This window comes from Poecilia formosa, unplaced genomic scaffold, assembly GCF_000485575.1.
Source record: "Poecilia formosa unplaced genomic scaffold, Poecilia_formosa-5.1.2 Scaffold339, whole genome shotgun sequence".
Classification (NCBI taxonomy): domain Eukaryota; kingdom Metazoa; phylum Chordata; class Actinopteri; order Cyprinodontiformes; family Poeciliidae; genus Poecilia; species Poecilia formosa.
In genome coordinates this window covers 424381-436151 of record NW_006800278.1, presented here as the reverse complement: position 1 = coordinate 436151, position 11771 = coordinate 424381, and the positions used below count along the sequence as shown (strand labels likewise).

The following is an 11771-nucleotide window of genomic DNA, read 5'->3' as shown; positions in this document are numbered from 1 at the left end:
AGTGAATTTTACATCCCTGAAACCTGTCAGGTTCAGCAAATTAAAACATCCGTCCCAATAAAACCCATTGGTCAGTTTAAAATATCCTTCAATCAGGACATACGTGTGTCTTGAAATGTTTTATTGATGTAATATTCTAATTTAAATTTTTTTTTACAACTGGAAGTAGAAAATCATCAAAATGAACAAATCAAAGGACACTCATCCATCTGAGTGTAATCTATTTAAAGAGTTGCACCTGGTGAGTAAATTGGCGTTTCGGTGATGTTGTGATTCTCTTCAGCTGTGCTGGTTGCTCCTGTCCACTGTCGCCGCGTGCTTGCTCTGGATGAGGAAGCAGAACGCTGCCGTTTAACCAGCATCACATTTTAGTTTAACGTTCTGCAACCAGATCAAATCAACCGCAGACTGAATCTTCATCCGTAGACTTCCTCTTTTCCAGGAAGAGGTTGTGAGGTCAGAGGTCACGGATGATCTGGGGAAATCTCTGAGACCCGATCAGGAGAAATCGGGTTATTCAGGGAAAATCCGAGATTTTCTGATCTAAAGTTAAAATTCTGATTAAATAATTTAAGTTTAAACATCAGGAGAGAAAAACTTCAGAATAAAGCAAAACGGGTCGACTTGGTTCTGTTAGAAAGCCTTTTATAAATCCAAACATAAAAACCAGTCGCAGAGTTCTGTTTCCTGTTGGAGCGACTGACCCAAACCCAACAGGCTTCAGGTTCTCAGGAACCATTAACAACCCGCTGTAGGTTGTCGGGTTCCAGTTGGGTTCTGGTTCCGGTCCAGAGTCTCTTCAGAAGTCCTTGTAGTGCAGCAACCTGAACACAAACAGACCCAGAGGAAGCAGCTGTTTGTGAGCATAAAGTTTATCGTGGACCAAACAGTAAAAATGTTTTTAAAACCTGTTTCTTCTGTCTGATACCGTTTTATTCTGTGTTTAACAGGCAGGATATTCTAATAAAGGGTTAGTGCAAACATCTACAGCTTTTCATTTTCAGCGGGTAGGATATTCAGATGAAGTGATCTTCTTGTGGCTTCGTCGCATATATAAATTGTTCCAATGCTAAGCTAAGCATAACTGCTAAGCTTCCACTTCAGCCACTCAAATAATCCAATATATTTAACATTAACAACCTGCTGTAGTTTGTAAAGATGATGGTAGCAGTTTTAGACGGGCAGCATGGACAGATAGACTTAGCCATCTATCTGTGCTATGGTAGGAAAATCTGACGAGGTAGCACAGATGGTCAGAACTCCTGGCTGCCTGGAGTGTAACGTTTGAGTTTAGCGACTGGTTCGCCACGGAGCTTTTAAATCCCCCATAAGGTGCTGGTTTGGTAGGTCTCCTCACTGTCATCTCCTTGGTGCTCCAGAAGCTGCAGCTGCAGAGGAAATGCTTCAGATATTCACCGTTTGAAACCAGAAGGGCCGATTGGCTGGCTGACCTGAACAGGGGGGCGTGTCCTTTGTTGTTGGCCAATGAGAAGAAGCCACTGCGTGGCGAGAAGTCCAGGCAGCTGACCCGGTGAGTGACCTTCCTGCTGGCCACGGGGAAGTTGGAGAAGACGGTGAGGCTGGGCAGGTGGACCTGACCAGAGACGGGTGGAGGTTAGCAACAAGTGACATCACGGCAACCGGCGTCACGGCAACCGGCGCTCACCAGCCGCACTGCTTCGTCTTCCACCCGCGAAGCGACGGCCAGGATCTCGGAGGTGGGGTTAAAGGTCAGAGATGTGGCGGAGGTCAGCAGGTTCATCACCGCTCTGAGAGGCTTCGGATTGGTCGAATTAAGACACGCTTCCTGGGAGTAGACGTTGACCACGCCCGCCTGGGAGCTGCGGCATGGAGGAGGGATCACGTGACCCGACGGTCTGGATATTACAATCTGCTCTCAGCCAACCAGAGAGCGGGTTGGAGAGTGGGCGTGGCTTACCCGCAGGCCAGGTAGCGTCCATCCGGCGAGGCGGCGATGGCTGTCCCCTTCACGCAGCCGTCATCCATGAACCGGCTGAGGCACCGACTGCTGCGAACGTCCCACACAAACACCTCGCCTTCCTCTGCACCGGGCCGATGACATCACACAGTCACATGACCCACAGGGGGCAATGACATCACACAGAGTCCCACTCACCTGAGTTCACGAAGGCTTTGCTGCCGTCGGGACAGAAAGCCACGCCGCTGACATCACCGTTGATCTTCATGCTGCGGACGATCTCATTGGTCTAGACGGAGAGGAGAAGAAGAAGAAGCTGAGCTGATTAGTCACTGACAGAAGAAGGAGAACCAGCAGCAGGAGAAGAACCTTCAGCGTGAGCATGTGCAGGTATCCGTTGGTCCCGGTCAGCAGCAGAGCGCCCCCGTCAGGACACACAGAGAAGTCCTTCACTCTGGCTTCACTCAGACCTAAAACCCACACGGAGAAGCTTTTATTGTGAAAGGTCAGCCTTGGCGGCAGGCCTCGGCGGCGGGGGGACTGACCCCTGACGGAGCGGACCGGCGCCACGCGGCCCTCCATCATGTCGTACAGGTAGAACATCTTGTTCCTCAGGCTGGTGGCGATCACCGTCTGCCCGTCCCGGCTGAACCGGGCCTGGTGGACCGGGAACCGCTCCAGGTGGACGCTCTGGATCTTTGGGTTCGTCTTCCCGTCCACCTGCAGACGAGCCGGGTTAGACTCACACGGCGACCTCTGACCCCTGAGCCGCAGGAGGAGGGCCGTACCTGGAAGAGGGAGACGGACTGGTCGAGTCCCGCCGTCATGACGACCTGCGCCGACGGGTGGAACTGGACCGAGGTGAGCCGGTCCGCCGAGGGGCGGGCGTTGTTGGCATGGAGACACTTCTTCATCTGGAGACACAGAACCGGGTCCGGAATCAGAACCAGAAGGTCAGTGCGACGGTCCATTCCTCGGCGGCGGCGGAACCGTTCAGACTCACCCTCAGGACGCCGCTGGGAAGACTCTCTGAAGACGCCACGAAGTTACCTGTCCTCCTGAGAAGGTCGTCCTCTTCTTCCTCCTCCTCTTCTTCTTCATCAAGAGCTGCAGGACCACAGAGAGTCAGAACCAGAACCAGAACCAGGAGGCTAACATGGATTCACCTTTCTTCTTCTTCTTCTTCTGGTCGCTGCTCTGCGCCCAGGATGGAGTTCCTCCCATCGACTTCTGAAACCTGAAAACAAAATTCATTTATTTTACAACTCTGGGATGGAAAATCCTAAAGAGTCTAAGAAGCAGCCTTCAGGTGATCCACCAGGACCTGGACTCGGTCCCATGTTGTTGTCAACGGGAAACTGTCCATGCAGGCTTGTCGCAATAATCAATAAATCACATGATAAATTAATACAAACGCAATAATTTCCATTTGCCAGATTTATTTCTACCAGTGTTTTGATCTCTTTTGAAGGACAGTTTTGCTCAGTCCAACTCATTTTATTTATTTTGGATATTAAAAATGTCTCCCAGTTCCAGAGTTAAATGTTCATTAGAACTTAAAGTGTGATAAAATCTGAGAATGTGTTCTTGCATTATTATTGTTTGTAATAATAACTCACTGCTCCTTCATCCTCTGCTGCAGCCTCTGCTTGGACAAGACCGACTCTGCGTCTCCTTTCATCAGGTTTCTACGGTAACGGTGCTTCATGTCCACCCTGACGCAGACAGACAGACAGACGCTGTTGAATTCGTTACAGGTGGAAACAGGAAGTAAGTGTTTCATTGCTGGGACTTACTCTTCCTCCAGCTCGTCGTCTTCGTCCACCCAGGCAGCTTTCCTGGGCTGCAGCTGCTGACGAAGCTCATCCTCCCCCTCTGAGTCTTCATCCCCACCGCCCTCCTCATCCTCCAGCTGCAGGACACTGGTCTGCTCCTCTTCATTCTCCTGCAATAACACACACATTTAAAAACTCTACCTGTGTGTAGAACTATCCTTTTGCTGAGGATGATGAATTATTAAGAACCTAATAAACAGCCAAGGCATTGTGAATTTTTAAACAGTGAGACAAATGTCCTTCAGTAACTGAAATTAGTAAAATGAAGTCTAAGATATGCCCTGAAACAGCCTCCCATTAAATTAAAGAAGCAGTTAGTGACTAAAAAGTTGAGCCGAATTTTCCTGCAATGAATGACATTTTTAATAAGTTGTCACAGTTTGCTGTGAAACGTTGTTTTATTGATAAAAACGTGAGGTTCTGAAACTTTCATCATTTTCTGAATGAAGTCTGGTGACGTCACAACAGCATCAACATCAAATAAAGGTGATATTTTTACTTAACAGCTTTAAACTGTGACAATTTCTTTTTATGTCAAGAAGTTGACTTTATTATAGATTAACAAGAACTTTTAAGTAATTTTTAAACATTTGAGAGATTTAAAGTTAAATTCGCTGTTTTCTGAATAAAGTCTGGTGCTAAACATCACCTCCACCAGCCTCTCCAGCAGCTCCTCTTCCGCTCCGAACACCAGCGTCTCTAGCCGCTTCACCGAGGCGTCCTCTTCTCCCAGAACCGCCAGCCTCTTCAGGTTCTGCTGCCGCAGCTTCTCCTCTCCCTCCGGGTCGAACTTCGGAGGTCGGCTTCTCTTCTTCGCCGTTATTTTATCCTCGGTCACCGGAAGCTTGATAACGTTTTTGTCCTCCATGTCTCTCCCGCCGGCGGCACCAAAGTCCCGACAGAAACCGAAGGATTTAAGCCCCGCAGAAGAAACGAGCTGATTTCCAGGTTCTTCTCTACATGAAGCAGGTTTTATAACACATGTGGTGGAACTGTTTTTCCGCTTCACCACGATCACGTGTTTCCGGAGTCAGCCACTAAAACAAGGGGGAAATGAAACTCTGCCACCACCCGTTCAAGCAGAGAACTACATGAAGAAAACGATGTCGGTATGTGGAAACCCTTTTAACTGCTAAAGAAATTATTCACACTATGATGTCCTCGCTTTGAGTTTTCGATTTTTCAACAGCAAGACAACGACGCTCCAATAACCAAACTTCTTTCTTTTCACTTGTTTATTGAAGAGTGGCCTCTGACCACTGCCTTCACTTTGGCCATTGTAAACTGAAATAAACATAGTATTAGCTAACGAACGCTGCAAATTAGCTATGCTTATTGAGAGCTAAAAGACAAAACAAAAGAAACATTTTGATAAATGACTTAAACATACAAATTATTCACATCACCACTACACAAAACAAAGATACAATTATTGTTATAATAATTTTTATAATTATAATAATTTTTTATCACGTTAGCTCGGTGCTCTTGGGAGCCTCTAGTGGTGTGGGGGCTTAACTTGCACTGACTTGGGCCGGCTCTGGCTGCATTTATACTCCGATACTAATTGAGCTGTGATGGAAAGTTTGAGTTTAGGGGCAACAGAGTGAAGGGGTTCAAAAACACTGAAGTTTGAGGCTGAAACGGGACAAAATGTGGAAAATTCATACGAGATATTTTGGACTTAAATTAAAATCTGGTTTAATTATGTTAAATTAAATATTAAATATTACCAAATGTAAATATTTTTAACCATTAATGCAGCTTTCATTGTTTATTGAGAGAAACTAAAACAAAAACTTCTGCATGTGTGCAAAGTAAATAATTATGTTTATAAATCTGTAGCCAGAAAAATAAATTTCACAACTTTAATTCGCAGGATTAATCAGAATCCTTTAACTGAGAGTCACATAGTCACACAGAGGGATCAGAAGCTGCTGGAGTTTATTCAGAGACCAGTTAGACCAGTTAGAGAGCATGCAGCTGGACTGGGACGGCTGCAGGACGACACCGACTTCTGCAGCCAGGGGGCGACACCGAGTTTATTCTGACACAAACAGCAAATCAGGAGATTTCTGACCCAGCATGGAAACCCGGAGAGCTGCTGGCTGGCGACCCGGAACCAGCGGAACCGGACAGGAGAACGTCCTGCATGCAGAAACATCAGGCGGTTCGGGAAGAACATGGCCGGACCAAAACACACAGGAGTTGCAATATTACAAATATATACAGAACCAGAACTGGAACCGCAGGAGAAAGACCAGTTCGAGGTGAAAAAATGAAAATCAGATCTAAACTTTTATTCCTGCTGAAACCAAAAATGATCATCATTTCAATATTTTTATTAGTAAAGTCAAAGATTTGCTCCTGGGCTCAGGTTCTGGTCAGAACCGGACCAAGATCCGAATGACTCTTCGGCTTTACTCAGAACATTTCGTCTCATCCACATGATATCTGAACATCTTCAGACCTTTTCCATCATCTTATTCCAGAATTAATTTATATTAACTATTATTAATTTCTTCTAAAGGTTAGGAGATGCTGACTTCAGAACCAGAACCTTTTGGGCTCTCAGAATGACAGAAAAAACGTCCAGAATCTGAGAACCCTTTCCCTACCATCACCCAGAGTCCAACTGGATCTAACCCGACCCAGTTTCTGTTCTGATCCATTTTCCAGTTTAACTTTGACAATTTTCCCAGGATGCTTCAGCTCAGATTGATAGTGGTTCTGACCCGGTAGAGCATCCAGAACCTTCTGGAACCAGCCAGGTTCTCATCCAGTCACAGGTCTGTCTCTGGAGGACTTCCTGGTTTCTGTCCAATCAGAGCACAGAGAGCAGAAAGACACGCCCACTCTCACCTCTGATTGGTCCTAGAAAAACTGGACCTGGAGGTTCTGATAAACCTGCAGCAGAATCAGAGCCATGGGAACCCAGCAGGAGGTTCTGATGCTGCCGGGTCAGAAAGAATATTTTGATATGATTTAAAATTTTCTGTGACAAAATGAGGGAATCACCATGGCAACCAGTGACATCACTTATCAGCTTCTTCTTAACCCTTCAGAACCAACAGACGGGTTCTGCAGAATTTCCTCAAAAATTTTCAAATTTTAACTTTTTTTTTTTTTTCACATTTCAAGATCAGAACCGGCTGCAGAACCCGATCAGAACCAAATGGTTTTGTTGCCCATCACGCAGCTGCAGTGAATCATGGGAAGCAGGTCCGTTTGTCCTGGTTTGGTCCATGTTGGCACTTAAAGAGGCGACCTGTTTAGGAACCGGCCCGTTTGGATGCGCAGGTCGGCGACGATGATGATGGTGGTGAATATTTACAGGTTTTTAATCCTTCATGGAGTTTGATCTGAACCCAGTTCAGATCCAGAACCCGACCCGGATCATTGATTAGTGTTTCTGTCAGTGATGATTAAAGAATCGCTTAGTTTCCTGTCATTAATAACTTCATCTTCCTCCTCCAGAACCCTCCCGGACCCGTCAGAACCCGGACCCGGCCCGGTCGGCTAACAGAACCAGCAGCGGGCCTCCTGCGGCCATCTGATCAAAATGAAAAGTGCAAACAGAAATCCAACATGTGGAGGAAGACACGCCGCTCCTCCTCTCTGGTTGGTAGATCTGTCGGACATCTCCTCAGCCAATCAGCTGCAAGTGAAGATGAGGTGGAGATGGACAAACAGGATGAAGAAGCAGGTGAGGGGGAGGAGAAGGGAGGAGCTGGAGGTTCACCTGCCGACAGGAGGAAGAGGCGGAGCTCCCCTCATCACTGAAACAGGAAGACCCAATCAGAAGACAGGATTCAACTTTAAACTGTTAGCTGTTCCCCTGCCCAGGAGGGCTAGCTACGCTAATGCTAAACCACAAATCATAAGCATTAGTTTCGCTAAAGAGCTAATCACAAAAATTAGTTTTGCTTATGCTAAACAGCTAATCATTAACATTAGTAACCGTGGTTACTAATGTTACATTAGTACATTAGTAAACGGTCATCATAAACTTAAGCTTCTCTAAAGAGCTAATCCTAAAAATTAGTTTAGTTAATGTTAAAAAGCGAGTCATAAAATTACGGAAGCTCTGCTTTCGCTAAAGAGGTAATCAGCAACATGAGTTAGGTTGTCAAAGCGCTAAGTATAAACATTTGTTCTGCTCACACTGAAGTGCTTATCATAAACATTACTTACTAAACACTAAATAAAGCATTAGTTCTGCTAATGCTAAAGTGCTAGTCATTAGCATTAGTTTTCCTAAAGAGTTAATCATAAAAATGACTTATCTAATGCTGAAGAGCTAAATGCAAACATTAGTTTGACTAATCAGAAAGGTCAGGCTTATAGAGTGAAAGCAACAGGTGATTAATGGAAGCTAAGGCTAAAGCACTAAAACAAGTTCATTAGCAGCTTAGTGGGTAATGTGTGTGTTAGCGAGGAGGCAGAGTTAGCGAAGCTGCTACCTCGGCTAGCTCTGCTCGGGTAGATCTTGGTGAAGTGTCGGTACTCGTCCGGAGGCGGGAAGTCATCCAGAGGATGGAAGGAATACTTGGACTCGAAGTCGTCTGCAGGAGGAGAGACGAGTCACGTTTTAACTTGCTAACAAGTCATTTCTAACAACATGGAGGGTCAGAAACAGCCGAGTCTCTGAGAAACAGGAAAACACAAGAGGAGCCGTCACAACCAACCAATCAGGAAGAGACTCACCAACGAAGGAGCGAGGAATGGAAGAGGAGGAGGAGTGTCCGTTACGGAGGGGAGGGGGCGGCGGGGGAGGGGCGGCGGGGGTGCGGGAGGGAGGGGGAGGAGGCTTTCCTCTGGAGGGGGGGTCTGAGGAGAGGGAAGGGCTACCGTGCGTCCTGTAGGGCGGAGGAGGCGGGGCTTCTCTGCCGGCCGCCCTCGATGACGCTGGAGCCGCAGGAGCTGAGGAGAGATTGGTTCAGGAGATCAACGACGTCCTGTGATTGGCTAAGAGCAAAAGTGGTGGATGATGATTAGGCCTGTCGCGATAAACGATAAATCAATTAATCGCACGATAAATTAAACCTATCGACCTCATTTTAGTTATCGGCTTTATGTCTCTTCCTGCCTTTTCTCTTTCTGTTGATGACACTGAATGAAAACAGGCTCATCTCCGGTGCTCTGCACTGACCCTCCCTTCCTCGTTTCCTTAGTGTAATGTCCAGCGCACACTACACGAGTTGTCGGCCCATTTTCTAAACCTGAGACACATTAGCCGACAGAAATCCTAGGTACCGTTATACCTAGGCTAATGTGTGTCTCTCTGGTTCGATCGGGTTCGTCGTGCCGTGTGGTTTTCAGCCACATGGGCCCAAAGTAATGGCCACCAGTCCAGTTAACCAGTTTTAATACCAGGCATTAATCAATGCTTTACTAGAATCTACCTGTGATGCATGTGGCTAGAGTCAGCCTAAAGTCCTGACTGAATGAAAATCATTATAACCTATTTATGTCACGTTAACGAAGAGCAGCTGAAAACTTACCGGGTTCATCAACTGCGGTAGCAATTTGGCTCCAACTCCTCCTCTTGTCATTTCTATATTCTTTTCACAAAATGTTGAATAAACATTAATGTTGTTTCCACATATCATCTCCAATGTTGCTGGACTTTGGGTTGCCAGTGTCAGCTGTTTGGGATTCCCAGGAGGAGAATCCGAGCTTTCTGATTGGCTACCTGTCACATTCAGCATTAAGCTCCCAGTCGGGGAAAACCCCTGATTTAGATCAGAGCGGCCACAACGATCTACCGTAACCCACAATACACTGCAGGAAGATTGGTTACGAAATCACCAGCGACAATCTTAGATCGGCCAACGTTCTAAGATTGTTGTAAGGGGAAAATAGGGGCAAAAAATCGTGTGGTATGAACTACTGCATTAGGTAGTCGGATGTGCCCGTCTTCTCTATTTAAATCTAGTGATTACTGAAGGGCAGTACAGTATACAGACTTCATAATCTGCACTCTTTTGGTCGAATGCAGTATTTATTTCCACTTTGGCTTTATGTTGTTTAGTTTTTATTCAAGTACGTTTTTTGTTAATGGAGACTGAGAATCCATTTTATTGTTGTTTTTGGTTGTTTAGTTTATCAGTTCCAGTGTTATGTGTTCTTTTGACAATAAAGTGCATCTATGGCAGGAAATCGCAGGCATTATTAGTCATTTCCATTAAATCAGTGTCAAAAGGTCTTGAAACAATATTATCGTTTATCGCAATAATTTTTTAGACAATCGCTCAGCAAAATTTGTTATCGTGACAGGCCTACTGATGATGTCACTCACCTGCTCCCCTGCTGGGCGGCTCTCTGACGGGGGGCGGCGGCCTGCTGGCGCCCTGCTGGGACAGTGTGGGCGACGCCGGTGGCGGTGGAGGGGCGGGGCCTCTGGTAGGGGTGTGGCCTCCCGGTGAGGGGGCGGGCCTCTTGTTGCTCAGAGAGTTGTGGCGCTGCGGCAGCTCGGGCGCCGCCTCGCCGCCCCCTGCTGGGCCATTGATGCGATACGGCGGAGGGGGCGGGGCCAGAGTGGAGCTGGAAGGGGCGGAGTTTCCCCCAGAGGTGGGAGGGCGTCTGCTGTTGCTAGGAGACGGGGGAGGCTTGGTGGGGAGGGGCGGGGTGTTGCTGGGTGTTGGTGGGAGGGGTTTCTCTCTGTTGTACGATGAGGAGGGAGGGGAGGGGGCATTGCCACGGCGACCGAGGGGGGGAGGAGGAGGAGGGGCGGAGGAGGAGTGCTTCATGCCGGCAGACGGGGAAGAGGGGGAGGCGGGAGAGGAGGAGAGGTTGGGGAGTGAAGGTCGCTGAGGTCGAGTCGTCTCCGTCGGCGACAACGCCTGAGGGGAGGGGCTGTCTGCATCGTCATGGCGATGGCTAGGAGGGCGAGGCGCTGCAGCACGGGTGGAGGGAGGTCGTCCCGATGATGAGTCTGAGCGAAAAACAGAGGATTGAATAAAGTGTTCACACCCTGGAGCAAGTCCACTGAAAATTCAGTGGAAGGAAAATCTGTCACAAACTATGACTGTGTGGCGTGCATTAAACCCGTCAGATATAAAGCTTCATCCTGAACAAAACGTGGTGGTGGCAGCATCATGCTGCAGGACAGTAAAACCACCCACCCTGAACTCACAGCCACAGATATTATGGGATGGTTTAGACTGGCTTAGTTAAAGTCCAAACCTGAATTCAGCTGAGTCAGGAGTTAAACTTTGATGATCCATACTGACGAGCAGCTGGACTGACTCCGGAGTTAAAACTAGAAGCACGCCACACTTTTCAGCTGTTTAGTGACAAATGGTCTTCCTTCCACCGAGTGTTCCTCATCGGTTCCTGACCTCCTACTGGCTTCAGCTTGGGGACTCCGCCGGTGAACAGGCCTCCGATTGGAGGAGCAGAGCTCGACTTACTTCCTGCCACGCTGCCATTGGCTCCTGCGGTGGCTCCGCCTCCTCTGGGCTCTGGGGACCACAACCACGGACAGGTGAGAAAGGGCGGGGCCTGGTGTTGGCGCTGTGCTCTACCATGGGTTAGTGTGAGGTGGGATGCGGGTGGAGACGGTGAGGTGGGATGAGGTGGGATGAGGTGGGATGAGGCGGTGGTGAGTGAGACGGTAAATTAAAGTGTTTACGCTCGCACGCCGCTCCGATGACATCATCGCCAGCACAAACAGTCAGAAACATGTTAAGAATCAGTGACATCACAGGTGATCAGAGAGCACAGGAAATCAAAATGCAATAACTGGTCATCAACTCTGAGCCCCTCCCACTCCTGCTCAGGCCCCGCCCCCACAGGGCTGCAAATTTCAAAATAAGAGCTTCAACATGAATCACTAACCGGAGGGATTTTTATAAGATGTTTGTAAGTGGGGAGGGATGAATGTTGATACACATAATTTACTGAAATCATGTGGAACTCGCCTAAGAAATATATATTTTTTAAAAAGTTCAAATAAAAAGATTATTTAAACCAGTGGTTCCCAAACTTTTTAT

At 47.5% G+C, this 11771-nt stretch overlaps 2 protein-coding genes across 9 annotated transcripts in view; both read right to left on the bottom strand.

The window, feature by feature from the left end:
• Window positions 1-628: 628 nt before the first annotated feature.
• utp18 (UTP18 small subunit processome component) lies at window positions 629-4804 on the bottom strand. 3 transcript variants are annotated; one of them, XM_007573862.2, is made up of 13 exons: window positions 4424-4804; window positions 3736-3884; window positions 3559-3654; window positions 3106-3176; window positions 2943-3046; window positions 2728-2853; window positions 2485-2659; window positions 2309-2409; window positions 2138-2228; window positions 1940-2063; window positions 1667-1841; window positions 1452-1594; window positions 629-824 (listed from the first exon to the last, which is right to left on the bottom strand). In XM_007573862.2, the coding sequence occupies exons 1-13, from the start codon at window positions 4640-4642 to the stop codon at window positions 800-802; spliced, it is 1599 nt and encodes a 532-aa protein (XP_007573924.1). In that variant the 5' UTR covers window positions 4643-4804; the 3' UTR covers window positions 629-799. The 3 variants fall into 3 exon arrangements, with proteins under 3 accessions (XP_007573924.1, XP_007573925.1, XP_016517162.1); XM_007573863.2 differs by having other exon boundaries at window positions 2943-3048; window positions 3111-3176; XM_016661676.1 differs by having other exon boundaries at window positions 2943-3048; window positions 3114-3176.
• An 897-nt stretch (window positions 4805-5701) lies between these two features.
• The window catches only part of LOC103153074 (WAS/WASL-interacting protein family member 2-like), a 9283-nt gene continuing 3213 nt past the window's right edge, over window positions 5702-11771 (bottom strand). For 2 of the 6 annotated variants that reach the window (XM_007573859.2, XM_016661679.1), the window contains exons 4-9: window positions 11411-11440; window positions 11118-11240; window positions 10076-10711; window positions 8482-8697; window positions 8238-8339; window positions 5702-7553 (exon numbers count right to left, since the gene is read on the bottom strand). In XM_007573859.2, coding sequence (XP_007573921.1) covers window positions 7513-7553; window positions 8238-8339; window positions 8482-8697; window positions 10076-10711; window positions 11118-11240; window positions 11411-11440 — 1148 coding nt within the window. In that variant the 3' untranslated portion in view covers window positions 5702-7512. The remainder of the gene's footprint in view (window positions 7554-8237; window positions 8340-8481; window positions 8698-10075; window positions 10712-11117; window positions 11241-11410; window positions 11441-11771) is intronic. The other 4 variants (XM_007573860.2, XM_007573861.2, XM_016661678.1 and 1 more) reach the window with 3 other exon arrangements.

What these genes read in the sequence shown, in the direction of transcription:
- utp18 (XM_007573862.2), bottom strand. Translation starts at nt 4,642, where the DNA reads ATGGAGGACAAAAACGTTATCAAGCTTCCGGTGACCGAGGATAAAATA. An exon ending in GACGACGAGCTGGAGGAAGA is followed by an intron (nt 3,655 to 3,735) that starts GTAAGTCCCAGC and finishes TGTCTGCGTCAG; the next exon opens with GGTGGACATGAAGCACCGTT. An exon ending in TGCACATGCTCACGCTGAAG is followed by an intron (nt 2,229 to 2,308) that starts GTTCTTCTCCTG and finishes CTCTCCGTCTAG; the next exon opens with ACCAATGAGATCGTCCGCAG.